The sequence below is a fragment of the Populus alba genome, chromosome 8, assembly GCF_005239225.2.
Source record: "Populus alba chromosome 8, ASM523922v2, whole genome shotgun sequence".
NCBI lineage: Eukaryota > Viridiplantae > Streptophyta > Magnoliopsida > Malpighiales > Salicaceae > Populus > Populus alba.
Genome location: NC_133291.1, coordinates 13,342,477 through 13,358,416, shown reverse-complemented (window position 1 = coordinate 13,358,416; position 15,940 = coordinate 13,342,477). Strand labels below are relative to the sequence as shown.

The 15,940-nt window shown below is 35.9% G+C and overlaps 3 protein-coding genes across 3 annotated transcripts; 1 reads left to right on the top strand and 2 right to left on the bottom strand.

Annotated features, from left to right (window-relative positions):
* Positions 1–538: 538 nt before the first annotated feature.
* Positions 539–4,332, top strand: LOC118037725 (proline-rich receptor-like protein kinase PERK12). Its single transcript, XM_073411035.1, is given in 9 exon segments — positions 539–1,462; positions 1,547–1,705; positions 1,707–2,013; positions 2,129–2,215; positions 2,412–2,482; positions 2,576–2,652; positions 2,961–3,108; positions 3,388–3,549; positions 3,684–4,332. Coding segments are annotated over 9 exon segments (2,223 nt in total). The 3' UTR covers positions 3,972–4,332.
* An 11-nt stretch (positions 4,333–4,343) lies between these two features.
* Positions 4,344–7,413, bottom strand: LOC118038227 (transcription factor bHLH90). The gene is made up of 8 exons (XM_035044550.2): positions 7,175–7,413; positions 6,907–7,098; positions 6,733–6,817; positions 6,405–6,473; positions 5,797–6,318; positions 5,467–5,691; positions 5,144–5,320; positions 4,344–4,881 (listed from the first exon to the last, which is right to left on the bottom strand). The coding sequence occupies exons 1-8, from the start codon at positions 7,273–7,275 to the stop codon at positions 4,792–4,794; spliced, it is 1,461 nt and encodes a 486-aa protein (XP_034900441.1). The 5' UTR covers positions 7,276–7,413; the 3' UTR covers positions 4,344–4,791.
* Positions 7,414–9,177: 1,764 nt separating this feature from the next.
* LOC118037733 (pantothenate kinase 1) lies at positions 9,178–14,390 on the bottom strand. Its single transcript, XM_035043820.2, has 10 exons — positions 14,177–14,390; positions 13,907–14,086; positions 13,228–13,274; positions 12,738–12,854; positions 11,712–11,831; positions 11,522–11,616; positions 11,335–11,428; positions 11,039–11,170; positions 10,157–10,269; positions 9,178–9,724 (listed from the first exon to the last, which is right to left on the bottom strand). The coding sequence occupies exons 1-10, from the start codon at positions 14,253–14,255 to the stop codon at positions 9,502–9,504; spliced, it is 1,200 nt and encodes a 399-aa protein (XP_034899711.1). The 5' UTR covers positions 14,256–14,390; the 3' UTR covers positions 9,178–9,501.
* Between the last annotated feature and the right edge of the window lie 1,550 nt (positions 14,391–15,940).

The window sequence follows — 15,940 nt, the reverse complement described above, 5'->3', positions numbered from 1 at the left end:
TTCAAAGTTTTTGAGACAGAGAGGGAAGAAGAGGGGATGAGAGGAGAAGAAGAAGAGGAGAGGGCATCCTTTACGCTTTTCCTCGGGATCGATGCTTTCTGCAAGCTAATGTCCGTAATCAGCAGAAATTTTCTCACATTCCCTGCACTTCATTCAATACCAGGTTCTGCTTTCTTTGTTTTTTTTGTCCCTCTTCCTTTCGCTTCTTGGGTTTAGGGATATATAGATAGATAGATAGATTTCTTCTCTGAAGGTCCTTAGGAAGCACATTTTCAATGATTTCTTAATTTGAAGGAAATTAGATGCATTATATCATATGATTAGCAAATTGAGAATAGTTTGGGCTTGCTTCATCGATCTCTTCGCATGCATGTATGCATGCACGCACAAGGGGAAATAAGAAGAAGGATCTTGTTTAATTACCATTATAAAATCTCATAAATATTTTGTGAAAACCCATACGATTTGAGAGAAACCCGACAATCTGTGAGGAAAAGGGGGGAGAAAATAATTAAAGCTATATATAATCATAAGGATAATGTCGAATTCGGTGGGGAATCCGCCGCCGGGTTCTTCATCGAACGAGTCTTTTCCTTTGCAAGATGACACAAATTCCACCCTCAGTTCAGGCCCTTCACCTTCAGCTACTGATGGTGAAGAATCAGCGGCACTCGTTGATGACACAGCTACACCACCGCCTAACTCTACTAATGTTGATTCCCCACAAACTCCAGAACCATCTTCACCCCCACCCACTTCGAAATCTCCTCCTCCTCCTCCTCCTTCACCACCACCACCACCTCCCAAGCCCAACCATTCTCCACCTCCCAGCCCACCACTAGTCTCAAATTCAACTAAATCAAATTCGTCACCACCACTTAAAATATCTCCGCCACCAAACTCACCACCTCCATCTCCTAATCCTCCTCCTACCCCTGCCAAGAAAGAGTCATCATCTTCATCCGTTCCATCCCCTCCTCCGCCTGCTGCATCACCTCCCCCTGCTGGTAAATTTGTCCCGCCGCCTCTCTCTGGAGATGTACAACAATCTCCTCCTCCCCCGGCAGAATTCAAACCCTCTTTGTCTCCCCCCATTTCAAATGCGTCACCCAAGACACTGGATTCAAATAGCAATCCGTCAAATTCCGGGCGCGTTCCAACAGACTCTAGATTTCATAGTCCTCCCGTTCCAGGAGCCTCACCATCGGGCCACCCATCATCGACTTCTACTGATGCAACAAATCACAATGTGCCCAGGACTCCACCAGCACCAGGAAATGAAAGTAACGAAGCTGGAGGCAAGACAATCATAGCTGCGGCTGTTGGGGCTGCAGTCACAGGTTTGTTTCTTCTAACACTAATTGCGGCAATCTTTTTAGTTGTGAAGAGCAGAAAAAAACGGGTGGCCAATGCTTCTGGCCATTACATGCCGCCCAAAAGTCTTACTTTGAACACAGGTAAAGTACTGTGCCTATTGTGACGCTCCTCATTGCTTAATTAGTATCTTATTGTGATTCATTTTTTTTAAAAAAAATTCCTTTTGAAGATGAATATCATTACGGACAGCAACAACAATCTGTGCGTCTCACTGGACCTGGAAGTCCCCCTTATCATTTGCAATCTGCACCCTCCGAAAGCCACGGAAGTCAAAGAGGGTATAATGTTACAATGGAGGGGGCCTGATTCAGATGTCATTGGCACCGGTAAAGACCTTTTTCAGCTACCATGAGCTGATGGAAATAACAAATGGATTTGCTCGTCAAAATATTATCGGTGAGGGTGGGTTTGGATGTGTTTACAAGGGGTTCATGGCAGATGGGAAGGTAGTGGCTGTCAAACAACTAAAGGTCGGTAGTGGACAGGGTGATCGGGAATTTAAGGCTGAAGTTGAAATTATCAGTCGTGTCCATCATCGACATTTAGTCTCTTTGGTGGGATATTGCATCTCTGACAATCAGCGCTTGCTCATCTACGAATTTGTTCCAAATAAGACTCTTGAGCATCATTTGCATGGTAAGGTGATTTTTCTTTTCCATTTTATAAATATTGATTTTAAGTATCCTTTTCCAGTGCTACTTACTATAACCTATGCTATGTGATTGGTTATGTCCCTGATTTGTGCAACCAGGAAAAGAATTGCCTGTGTTGGATTGGCCTAAAAGACTCAAAATTGCCATAGGATCTGCAAAGGGCTTGGCATATTTACATGAAGATTGTACGTATCCTGTCCTTCTCCTCCTTAATTAACATAGGTTGCGTGGTGTACTATTCCTCGCATTTTTACTCAAAAACTTGTTTTCATCTTGTTGCTCAACCTGCATCTAGATCATGTTCTAAAAGTAACTAGAATATACTGATAGTGAAATTCTTAAAAAAGAAGGTTAATTAAGTTTTCTGTGATCTAATGTTAGGTCATCCGAAAATTATTCACAGAGACATTAAGTCGGCGAACATTCTGTTGGACGATGCTTTCGAAGCGCAGGCAAGCCTACGACTTTCTATGTTGGATTCCCTTCAAAATATGGTTTCTCTGTTAGCTCTGCATTGTTATTTGCGAGCTATTTCTTATGTGCAGGTTGCAGACTTTGGGCTTGCCAGACTAAATGACACTACTCAGACCCATGTGTCAACTCGAGTAATGGGGACATTTGGGTATGTTTACGGCAATATGTAATCTCCTTTCAGATTCCATGTCCTCTGTTCACGTGTTTACCTTCCTTACCTGTCCTTCATCTTCTCGATTTGGTGTAAATAACTAAACCCTCAACACCCTCAATGAACAAAATATATCCTGGAATGTGGATCGTAGTAGTGAAGTGAGATTCCCAATTATAAATGTTCCAAAGAAATAGAAAAAAATCATCTAAGTTTTGCCATCCAATCTATCACCTTCTTCCAAAACAAAATCTACAGTAATGGTTTAATCATAACCCTATATTATGACGCAATTTGGTTTTCAGGTACTTGGCACCTGAGTATGCGTCAAGTGGAAAGTTAACAGATAGGTCTGATGTATTTTCATTTGGAGTTGTGCTTCTAGAACTGATAACCGGGCGCAAATCAGTTGATGCAAGTCAGCCTCTGGGGGATGAAAGCTTGGTTGAATGGGTATGAATTCGCATTGAAGCAAACGAAATGGATTATATATCCAACCATCATCTGGCTATAATATGATATGGTTCATAAATCTAGCAAATTTTTTTAACACAAGCACTTAAATTTCTTTCCCCATCTAAATGGTTTGCCTGTAAACAAGCCGACTTTATCTTGTTCATATCCATTTAGCTATGCCTTGAGCTAGACGACTTGCATATCCAAATTTTCTTCCCTGCAATCTACATATCCATTGAACAAATATATGTATATTTTTTTTTATGATTGTGGCAGGCTCGCCCACTCCTAATTCAAGCCCTTGAAACCGGTGAACTTGGTGAGCTGGTTGATACACGACTTGAAAAGCATTACGTGGAGAGTGAATTGTTCAGAATGGTTGAGACAGCCGCTGCTTGTGTTCGCCATTTGGCTCCAAAGCGACCGCGCATGATGCAGGTGATGATGAATATGCCTCTTGTCAAATTGTTTTTTCTTATATCTAATCTTGTCAGGAATATTCTTTCTAGATGGAGAACAAAAATGAGCACAATTCCTGTTTGATTGTTAAATTTCTTGGAACACTCTTTTAGGTGGTGAGAGCGTTAGATAGTGGAGGTGAATTGTCGGATCTCAGTAATGGTGTGAAATTTGGTCAGAGCACTGCATATGATTCAGGCCAGTACAATCAAGAGATTAGTAATTTCCGGAGGATGGCTCTTGTCAGTAATGGAAGCTCAGAATTTGACACTTGCAGTGGAGATTACTCTGCTAGAGACACATCCCGGGAACAACCAACTTCAGGCGATTACACAAGTAGCGACTCAGAAACTCGAGCCATGAATCGAACTGGCAGTTATGTTGGCCGCCGGTTTAGATAAATGTGACATGGCCAAACAGTAGATCTTCTTAAGATAATCTTTGTTTAGCACCACAGAAGGTTTATATCTCAAAGAACTTGCAGTTCATTTCGACAGACTTAATTAGCGTTGAGTTTTTTTTCCTTCTCCTGTGAAATCTGACTGCAATGTTTTCCTACCTCAGAGGTGCAGTGAACTTTCAAGGACAGCTTGTAAAGCTCATCTTCCTCGAAGCTTTTGTATTCACTAATGGGGTGATACTCAAATGAGCACCCCTGTCTGACTGATACTAGAACGAGATGGAAAAAAGTTTTGTTGCATTGCATATATATTTGCAAGAAACTTTCGCTTATGATGTAAATTTGAACGTATTCTAACCTAAGCTACCCTTTTCTCTTGTAGACTTTTTGCTTGTCTGGTATTTCTTTTTATTGTGGGCTGGTGTTTAGATTTAGTCACACATAGTTTCACAACATAATGTGAGAATCATGCAGGGCATGGTTACAATTACATGAAAAGGCTGAAATTGAGGATATAAAAGGATCGATTTCTTGGTTTCAGGGGGTGAGAATCTGTAAAAAGTATTTCCAGAATGGCTTCCCTAATCTTGCTTCTGTACAAGGTCCTGGTTGATGAAAATATATGTACAAAAGAAGTTCCAATGAAGGTAAAGATAATAATGTGTCCGACAGATAGCTAATATTGATGCTAAACAAACGTTTAAACCTCATTGTTTTTTTTAGTATATCAATATGACAGCCCTGGCTGGATGGAGAAGCCGCCAACTTTCCCACTTTAAAACTCTTCAAAATCTGAAAGAAGAAGGAACTCCCTGGTTCTCCTAAATTTGACTACCAAATGTCTGAATTAGGTTCCCTGTTAGCTCGATCAATGACTTCTTCAATGTCTTTGGATGAATGTCCTTATCCGCCTTGCAGGAGTAGATGCAAGTTAGTATAATTATTTACAATTATGAAACTAAATAAAGCAGAAAAAGAGAAATGGTGCTTGTAGCAGAGAACAGCTGAAATTCATCTTGTCATAAAAGTTTTTGCACTTGAAAATATTTTTGCGAATTCTTGTATTTTTGGTGAATTTATGTGGAAAACAAGCTTGTGTAGCTGAATTTATGTGGAACCCAGGTCTGAATTTTGATTCCAGCTGAATATCAGGATTCAGTGTTGATATCTTACCTCGACCTTGAGAATGTTCAGAACATTGCCATTAAATGTTGTAATATTGGCATCAAGGATTTGAAGCCCCAAAGAATGGATAGTTTCCATCAACCTCCCGAAACCTCCTTGCCTCTGTTCACAAAGGAACTTTAGCAGGAACTGTCTTTTGCTAATCTGGTCCACTTCTAATTGCACCTGGGAAAAGGTCAGTTAAGAAATTGATTGTCTCATGAAGCCTGTTAAACTTAAATGGCTCCGCTTGTTTTGTCCAAAAATCTCAGTAAATAATGATCTTAGGATTTGCAATAAAAACCGAACGAGGTTCAGAAAGCTCTGTATACCTCTGCCCCTTTCTTTTCTACAAAACCAGAAGAATCCTGGTTGATCTTAGAAGAAGACACGTGGTCTTCCTGAAAGATCTCCAGTTTTGAAGTCTTTAGCTCAATGTTGCTCGCTCTGCGTTCCTCTTCTTCAGCATTCTTGATCTCATCCTGGAGGTTTTTCACCTCCTTGAGCAACTCGCCGACATAATCAATTGCATCTCCAAGAATTGCAGCTTTATCCATCTGTAACATTTATAAAATGCAGAATTACTCGAAGAAAGCATACAGCAACAAAAACAACAGAGAATAGCTCTCTTCAGTAGCAGAAATATATCCAACTATGTTAACCTTGGAAATCTTGGGGACCAAGGCACGCAGAGCAAATAAGCCAGTTTTAATCCTTGTCCTCCTGTTCCTTTCTGTGACAAGATTCTTAGATTTGTAGTCATCTCTTTCCGACCTCCTCATAACTTTTGGAACTTTCTTGTTGCAATCTGCAGAACCTGCTCGTTGCTTTAGAATGTTCTCGTCGTGAATGGATTTTCCAACTGATAATTGCAAATGTCCATGTTGCGGCAGTTGACTCGCATTTGAAACAAATGATGGAGCTTCGTTTGAACGATTGGAACCGCTAGATGATCCTTCAAAGCTAATGCTGTTACGGGGCTGCGTTAATGGGAGAAGAAACTGTGTCTGTGGAATCAAACTTAACAAGTGGCAGGAAGGCGGCAAATTCTCTTCAAGCAATGAATCAGGACGGTGGTCGTCGAAGCTCGAGTTGGAATACCTATGTTCAGTCACGGCTTCTTGTTTGATAGGGACATGGCAATGAGCTCTAATAGATTCTATCATCTTCTCATCTTTTTTCATCTGAAAATATTGAATGGCATTTTCACACATAAATAACATTAGCAGAATTTAATTATTTATAGCAAAAAACCAAGTAAAAGACTTACATGCTTTGCTGCAAAAAGCTCAACAAGTCCACCAATTACTGGGATCAAGACTTGAGTTCCAGCTACTTCCTGAAGCAATGTTTTTCAAGTTACTATACAAAATGCTGTTAATAAATAACAAAACTATCACCCTGGTCATTGTCAAATCTTTCAACTATGAGTTCTTAAAGCAATAAATGTATGGTTAAATTATCAATAAATTGTGGTTTTGCATATGATAGAAAGAAGCTAGTTTCTTACAAATGCCAGGAATTAAAACTATATTATTGGAAATCAGAACAATTTTTTTTTTTTAACCAGAAATCGAGAGGCTGAAGAAAAAACTCACACGTAGGGTATTGGAGTCATGAGTAGTGACTGTGGCATGGCATAGCCATCTTGGCTCAGCTGATATCACCACCTCTCCATGAATCCTGTTTCTAGCAATCAGATAGTATTGTGTTTGGCTAAAGTAACATAAATAAAAATAAATGTAGGAGTAGAGAAGAGAAGAGAAGAGTACCCGGAATACAGAGGCATGGAAGAAGGGTACCGAGAAAGAGCCTCACAAGCCTTTGTTCTGACTGGATGCTTAAAGTAGACATCCTTACAAAGAGGACCCCGCCCAAATTGGTTGTCTTCTCTTCTGTCCCTTTCCACATTGTAGCCACCACCGCCACCGCCACCGCAGCAGCAACCCACCCACTCAATGAACCTAAAAAGATAACAAAATCATCAATCAAACACTTTAATATATAAACATCAATGTGCTGTTCATTTGTAGTGAGTACCTTGAAGGGTCATCGCCTAACTTCCACACAACACAGTAATCCCAAGCGCTGGAGTCAACAAGGGGTCTAAGCCGTTCCATTGCTCTGTTCAATCCTCTCATCTCTACCTCTAATTTTAGTATTCTGCCCGTTGCCTCAATGCTTATCAACTCTTTTCATGCATTCCTATATAGGAAAGGAAAATGCAGGCGGTGGCGATTCCTTTAATATTTGTGCAAAAAATAAAAATAAAAAAGCACATGCTGTCGCTACTAGCAGTCTAGTACACACTGGGTGTAACAGACTGGTATATATAGTTCTTTCGAATTTTGATACATTGCAGTCGTGTACATTTCTTACTGGTTTATTCATGTGACTCAAATAATTTTAAACCAATGAAAAACTGCCACGTCTATGTTGTCATATAGTACAGGTGTATTTCCTTTTTCTGGATTTACATTTTTTTTTTATTAGAAGTAGCAAATCTGTGACAGAGGGGGAATCTGATGCGTGCAGAGTGCAGAGAGCAGAGAGTACGGGCGGGAGCAGGCAGAGGCGACGGCAAGGACATGGCAGTTTTAACGGCCTAGCAGCAGAGTCGTCGTCGTCGTCGTCATCCTTCATAATCAATTATATATAAATTATTTATATTTTGGCAATAAAGAGTTTATTATCCTTTCCTTCGTCGATTAATTACATTAGACTTGTTCGGCTTAGATGCTCAATGTTTCAGCCATTTTTATAGTTGTATTTTGAGTTCGGCTTGATATAAACTTGATGTGGTCTGATAAATTTATTTAAAAAATTCAGTATAAAATATGATTAAAATTAAATTTTTAATTGAATAAAATAAGGTAGGTTAAATTCATTTAACTTTACAAAACTTAATAGATTTAACTAAATTTTTAATAATATGATTATTATATCAAAGTTCAATTCAAAGTTGATTCAATTAACACTAAGAACCAATTTAGGGTATGTTTGTTTAAAAAAATATATTACAAGGTACGCACTTTATAAAAACATGTATTTTACATTTTGTAAGTTGCAGCGCACTTCACTAACAAACATTTTTTTAATCTAATACTCTATATGTTTTTTTAATTATTTTCTAGATTATCATGTATGATAATTATGATATATTAACATTGCATGTATCATTGCATTTCAAGGTGGTTCAAATAGCTAATTGGACAAGATTTGCTGTATCTTGGAATCAAAATGGAAGAGCATGCGTCTTGTACGTTTCTGCCATTGCTCAGTGTTCTAAAGTCCCTGTCTATGTAACTGCGCATGGCTACAATATTGCTACCAGGAGAGAGCCATGTTAACAGTAGTGATATTTTTTATGTAAATTTTATATTTTGTCCCACAAAGATTCATCAATTTTGCAATTCTATCTCTATAGTTCTCAGGTTAATAATGTTGTCCTTATGGTCTGTAATAGGTTTTCCAATGTTTTTTACCATCATTGTAGCTTTTTTATCATTTTCTTTGAGCTCATATAATATTATGGTAACAGCTATTTTTGAAAATATTTTTTATATCATTATATTAAGACAATCTAAAAACACATAAAAAAAATAATTTGAAATTACAAAAAAAATAAAATTAAAAAATAAAATTTTTTCAAGAATATTTTTTAAAATGTAAAAACAAATATGCTCTTATACCTTTTTTACACCATTTCTTTTCTTGGGATCCTTATAAATATGATAAAACTTGAAAATTAAATTTAAAACCAGCTATTTAATGATTAGGGATAACATAAAAAAATTTTGATTGATACAAAGGGATTATTTAGAAAAAGTAGAAATCTATCTAATTTATATTAAATCTTAATCATTGGTAAACTTTAATGATTTATCTTTTTTTTTAAGTGTTGTGAGAGATTTTCATTTTCGTGAATTGATAATATCAATGGCGGATCTAAGGCCTAACTAATGGGATCATTTGACTCAATTGAGATTTGAATATATATATATATATATAAAAGAGATTTTTAAAAGGTAGAAGTTCACATGTTAAATTAATCTGAGAATTGATTTTATTGAAGGATGAAGTTGCAGATTTCAGTTTTGTAAATTACAACAGAGGCTAAAGAGAACATATTACATGAACAATAAGGGAAAGTAACAAGCATTACTTTGACCTGTCACTCTCTTTTAACGTTTTCACTGATGCTTTTATGCTACAGATGCTAAATTATTTCCATAAAAGTTATTGGTCCTAGGATGTTTTCACCATGTTACACTAGTGTCTGTGAACTTCCTCGGCCTGTAGTATTTCCGGTGGCACCAACAAACTTCCGTCACACCAAAGCACATGAAGGGAAGTTACAGCCACATCTAAGCTCGATAGACACTGCATTGTATGCTCTCGGTCCCATTTAAATCCCCCTTCAGCGGATCATAATTTGTATCCATGCCCAGGGATGCATTCACTGGGAGCGGCATCATTTGATTAACCACCAAATCATCAAGGCTGTGCGTTTCATAGCTCATGAACGCCCCTAGAGCTCCAAGAAATCCTTCGTGCCGCAAAAACATTGCTTTTGCCTCACCTTTAGACCTGCCAAATTCAAAATAAAATAAAATGATTGGTGTATTTTCAACGCAGAGATCTGAAAGGAGAAAACATGAACTGGGAAGAGAAGGATAATATCACCAAACAATGATGAACTTGTTTTGGTTTTATCAGAACAAGATAAATTTTGAACTAGTTGAGTGCATGGAATCTTTGGTAAGGTTTCATTGCATTTCACTTGTCATTTACCATGATTGATAATTTCTTTCACTTTCAATTACTAAAAATTGTATTTTTTTTATGCTGTAAGCATATTTCGATAACAAGTTTCCTCTCCTTGCTTTCTGGCAAATCCCATACCATACAGGCTGGAAGGTGTTCATTATCAAGATATGAAGATCAACCTGAGAACTGCTCTACAGTCGCAAAAATCATTACATTGTTGATAATGTGAACAATAAAATCCCAGATGATTACCAGAAGTGAACTGCAACGGCGATTGTGTCCATAGTATAAGAGTGACTCCGGATGAAAAATCCTCCAAAAATTATGCGCTTGAGCCCAAATCGAAGTGCGTTTAAGTAAGAGATCTGGGAGAAGAGGAGTAAAATAAGGCAATGAGATAACAAGAGTGCAGTAATTGAAAATAACCCAGGATATCTCTGTTAATTTAAGTGATCATTACTCAAGATAGATGACAATAAAATTTAGCGTGGCATTTTAGTAACACAAACAAACTAAAAAAATGGCAAGTCTTGGAACAAAAGAGAGGATACAGAAGGAAAAAACACAAAGCAGAAAAATAATCAATTATGCCAAGCAAAGTTTTTGATATGTGCCACGTAAGGTCTTGAAAATTTTAATTTTGGATACAGCTTGCAGCTCTCAAGTGTTCTATGCCCTTCTTAACAGCACTATAAGGGACAGGAACCATCTTTGAGAATTAAATATCAAAGGCAAGACGATTCCGGCTCCAAAAACCTTGGCCAATGGTTCTTATTTCTCCAAGCCATCTCAGTAAAAGGATAGAAAAGCTCTAAATCCGTAACAACCAATTGAGGTCTAGGGTTGTCAAAATGATTTTGTTCAAAGAGTAACACAATACAAACAAAAAAGCTAAAACAGTAAAATCTTACTGATAGAAATAGCATTTGATGCAAGGATGCCATTCTATGAGATCACGCTTAAATGGCAAGTACTAGCACCATACATCATTTGCCACATTAGTTTGCGAGAAATTTTTTGTATGTAAGAACTTTAAATTTGTTAAATTTCAAAAACCATGCAACTCTTATAGCACACTTCTTCACATGCTACTCAATTTATAGCATACAACAGATCTGCCCTGCTGAAAGGTACCTGTCCAATATTATTGGAAATCATTCTTAGAAGAGACCGGGAAATATCCTCAGGTTTATAATCTTCGAGGTCTTTATTGTGAGAAGTTGCCTTCCCAAAGCTAGAAGCAATGGTTGTAGATAAGAGACCAATCTGTCATCATACCAAAGAACTGTGCAGTTAAATTATAAAGATTAAAAATCATTGTGAAAGCATGAAGCTGTTGTGACCCTGAACAGGCACTTCAACGTGATGTATGAAAATAGCTGAACTTGCAAAAAATAAACTTACAAATTAAAGAAAAGACTAGGATATACCTTTGAATAATCCATCCCACCATAGATATCCCCAACAAGTGTGTCTATGGCTCTGTTATCTCCCCGATGACTCAACTCCAGCAACTCATCAAAACTGAGAAAGGAAACGCATCAGTGTCCACTAAATATGAAACTATGTACAAGGGAATTCATAAATGGCCAAAAATGAGGAAACGAATCACACTACCTCTGGCATTTTGTTAATAACTTTCCCAAACCCCAAAAAGTGCCACCACCAACACTTGTTCCACTAACTCGCTCAAATTTTCCATCTCCATCCACCTGTATTAGAAGAAAGCTGAATTATTAGTTAATCTACGAAAAGGTTTTAGATACACAAAACAACACATAAACGGATCTGATGCTGATATGAGTACCTTGATCATGCTAACTCCAGATCCAATATTAACAAGTAGATATGGATACAAATCATTATGGTCAATCTGCACAAATTCCTTCGAGCCATTCAAGTATGTAAAAGCTTCCTGATTGACTGCCTACTCAAAATAACAATCAGCATGCAGCTAGGATATTAGTGAAGCAAACAAGAAAAGGAATCAGAAAAATTGTTATAAGGCATGGAAGGGGGGGGAAAAGGTGGCATGGTAGATAAGAAATTCCCTCCCTGAACATACACATGCACAAAAAAGGGAAGTTTTCTTTTGGCTGAAGAGGGAAGAGAGGCACGGTTATAGAATGACAATTCCAACTGCAAATGAACCCAAACAGGCGAGATTTTGAACCTCTTTCTTTTCTAAGATGTAGATGTGCATTTCAACAGTAACATAAGAATACCACATGCAATACCCTCTACCAAGAAACGGGACCTAGGGCAAGATCTATTGCAATATTCTCAAACCTCCAACATACATTTTCTTAGGATGGGGTTCATATTATCGCAACTTTCTAATATATGATAGAGTCAGCATAGGTCCAATGCGGCATGAAATTTATTCTTCTCATAATTCAATACTTTCCAGAACTACCAATATTGGTGACAACCAACACATCATGCAAAAAATCTCCAAGTGATTGCATTGTTCAATTTTCTAAGATGTTGAAATCAGGAGCACATCCTTCCCCGGGTCTATAGCAACTAATACATAGCACCTACCGTGTTGCATCTATAACTTCTATCAAAAAGAAAAAGGATCAACACAAACATTTATCTACAGTGTTTGACCAGTAGAAATGATCTTATGTACAAACCAAATGCTTGAGGGAATTGCAAGCAAGCTATTTGTTTTATGCGTATATAAACTCAAGAATAATCAGAAACAGTGGGTTCTAAATAGACAAAGGGCAGGGGACTGTTATGCATAAGAAGCTTTTTTAATGTTTGAATGAAAGACAGCAACTTGCTAATATTAAATGCATGCGACTATGTGGTGTTAGAATCCCACCTTAAGCAAAAAATTTGCTCCCGTCACAAGACAATCCATCTCATCTTCCTTCTCAAGACTAATGCCAAGCTTTTCTTTGAAAAGTTCAGAGAACTTGTATGCCCCACCACCTGTGGCCTTTCACATGGATTGTAACTAGTTAAATTTTAGCATATTTAGTACCTATTCTAAACCCCAAACTACCTTACAACATAACATGAATTGATCCAAAGTACAAAACACTAAACAATTCATTACATTAAAAAAGTGTTTGATTCTCATGAGGGAATCAAACTCGTGAAGCTACTTCTAAAATACAATAGTTTAGCTTAATGTGAAGTTATGTATGAAAGGCAATTTGTAATTTTTTTAAATTGCATTTTCTTTAGTAATTTTATGTTTATAACAATTATGGATTTTATTTTAATTTATATAACAGATGACCTCTAGCGATTGAGCTTATTTCCAAGTCACAATTTGGCAACAAACAACAATTACTCTGATATCTCACCTTAATAAAGCTCCTGTCATTGGTACAGTTTTCTTGATGCTGGAAACCTGAGTTCACATTCATTTTGTAAGCACTTGCCGAAACCAGCCAAAAAGATCACATAATTGAGCAAATTATCAACATCAAGCAACTCCAAGAAAGAAGGCCTCTACTATGTAATGATCACAAATGAGTTACAAAAGCCTGTTCAGAGCTCCCCTCAAGTTATTGCAAGTGGCGTTTCGATTAAAGACCGATAAAATCAGTCCAATCACAGCAAACAATTCTCAAGATAGCAATGGTACGATACATGTCTGTGTATGCAGAATTTGAGAAAATCCATCTGCATATGATGGCTTCCGCTCTTTATGCATTATCCCAAAAAGATGTGTCAATGAAGTAATATTACAAAAATGTGGCAACGTTGACAACCTAGCTTGGCTAAGCTAGCCCAAAATATGCTTCAGGATATCTAATTACCGCATTAATGTACAAGACCACCAAGAGTTCAGAGCATAAAGAAACATACGCAAGCCAGGTCGAGTGTGAAAATAGCAGTTCAGCCTAAATCAAACTCAAAATCAGCCCTAAAATTTGCTAGAAATACGATACCATACCACACCGTACTATCTAGAGTTTCAAGAAATGAGAAGGACAGAAAGAAAGAAACCAACGAGGATGGTCAATAGAGTGCACATACCACCACCAAGGAGAAGTTTGTTGGCACTAATAAACTGCAAGCAATCATTGATCTTGGCTGTCTCAAACTTGGCAAAGTGAAGCCTTCCATTAACACCATTAGAAACTCTAACTTTATCCTTTGGTGGGTCCTCATCATCCCCAGAATTTCTCGAGAAATACACCAACTTGATTAGAGATCCTGCAAAGCAAGATCAACACTTTTTTGCTTTTGATTGATTGCAAAAGAAAGAAAGATAGAACATGATGATGTGTGTGTGTGTAAAAGTACCTCCAATATCGAGGGCCAAGCGAGATATTTGAATTGGATTTGAATTCCCATCAATTTCAACCTCTCTATTATGTTCCATCAAAGCAGTTTGTCTCCTCTCCCTCTCTATATCAGTTATGAAGGAATTATTGAACAGCTCTTTTACTCTTTTCTTGTTTCTGAGACTGATTCTTTGAAGCTAACGCATCACCAAACTAATTCTAGCAAATACATAGGTAGTTTTCGGGACTGTGTTACGGTTCCCTTCAAAATAATATTATTATTATTATTATTTAAATTTTATTTTTAATATTAATATAAAATTATATAAAAAAAATTAATCTTTTAAAAATATAAAAAATTTCACAAGCATTTTTTATATGAAATGACAAATACACTTTAGAATGTATTTGGTATTATGATAGCTTTTATAATTATGATTTAAAAAAATATATTTTATAAAAAACAATTTTTATTGAAGTTGGTTTAATATTTATATATATTTGGTTAAAATTGTGATTAAAATTGAGATTTGATAAAAAATAATTTAACGAATTTATTAAAAATACTTTTCAAATTAAGATTATATATATAGATGGTTTTTAATTTAAATATTGTAGATTTAACTACTACAATTACATTATAAAATAAATAATACTTTATATAAATTCATCTGACAAGAACTGCAGTTTTCATGGTTTTAAGAGCATGCAACAAAATCAAGCAAAATATCATTATGAATAAAATTGAGATTACAATCAAATTCTGTAAATGTATATGTCATCATGTGATCTCCTTCTAATTTATATAATGTTAAATACTAATTTTTTGAAATAAAATATAATTAAAAATTAAAAAAATAGTTTTTTTACTAGTTTGAATCTGATCTACTATATTTAAGTTTAGATCGGATCCAATCCAACTATATACAATGAATTCAGCCAAACTATACAGAGTGAATCAATTCACTCTGCACATACAGCAATGAGGAGTAAGTGGTGTGGATCGCAAACAATGAAAAGCAACAATTTTTCACTTTAGCAAAACTGGTGGTATGACGTTAATTTTTAGTGGGATTCATCTCTAAGTCAAAGTTCAAAATTTTAATCAAATGGTTATAAATTGTAGTTGGGATAACACATAGTTCCAACCACGAGACCAAATAAATTCTTAAAAAAAAATAGTAAGTAGTTTGGTTATTGTAAATAGATAGTGAAAACAAGATTATTAATAATTTTAATTTTTTATTTTGTTTTATTAGGTTGACTTTCTCGTGGCCATGGATGAGATAAGATTACAATCAAAGTTGTTATAAATTGAGCAGGTTGTTGGTTGATTCAGCTTCATTCAATTAATTCAAAACTATACAGTTTTAAGATTTTTATTTTAAAAGTTGTAATTAAAAAAATATAAAATCAAATCAAAATAAATTTTAAATAATTTAATTAAATTATAAATTAACTTATTCCATCTGATTAAATCATCATACATCAACTCTTATCCAATTTATAATTATAAATAATTTAAGAAAAAATTTAAAAGTTAAGTAAGTTAATAAATCAATGTGAGTTTTTTACATAATTTATTTTTTGAACTACACCATTGTGGATCTTAGTTCAATTAAATTCATAATCAACTTGGGGATTTTATATTATATGGTTATTCTAAGGTTTTTAATATGATTTTTTTTTTTGGGTCCATGTTCTAGGGTTTTTAATATGACATAAATTATATCTTTAATAGCTTTAATTAATTTGTTAGGACGTCACTCTACTTTCATAAATT

Excerpts from the sequence above, each read along its gene's own strand:
- LOC118038227 (XM_035044550.2), bottom strand. The coding sequence starts at position 7,275 with ATGAGAGGATTGAACAGAGCAATGGAACGGCTTAGACCCCTTGTTGAC. Across the intron at positions 7,099-7,174 it reads TTAGGCGATGACCCTTCAAG|GTTCATTGAGTGGGTGGGTT; the intron begins GTACTCACTACA and ends TTATCTTTTTAG. Across the intron at positions 5,692-5,796 it reads TGGTCCCCAAGATTTCCAAG|ATGGATAAAGCTGCAATTCT; the intron begins GTTAACATAGTT and ends TAAATGTTACAG.
- LOC118037733 (XM_035043820.2), bottom strand. The coding sequence starts at position 14,255 with ATGGAACATAATAGAGAGGTTGAAATTGATGGGAATTCAAATCCAATT. Across the intron at positions 11,617-11,711 it reads CTGGAGTTAGCATGATCAAG|GTGGATGGAGATGGAAAATT; the intron begins GTACTCATATCA and ends CTTCTAATACAG. Across the intron at positions 11,171-11,334 it reads GTGGGATGGATTATTCAAAG|ATTGGTCTCTTATCTACAAC; the intron begins GTATATCCTAGT and ends GTATGATGACAG.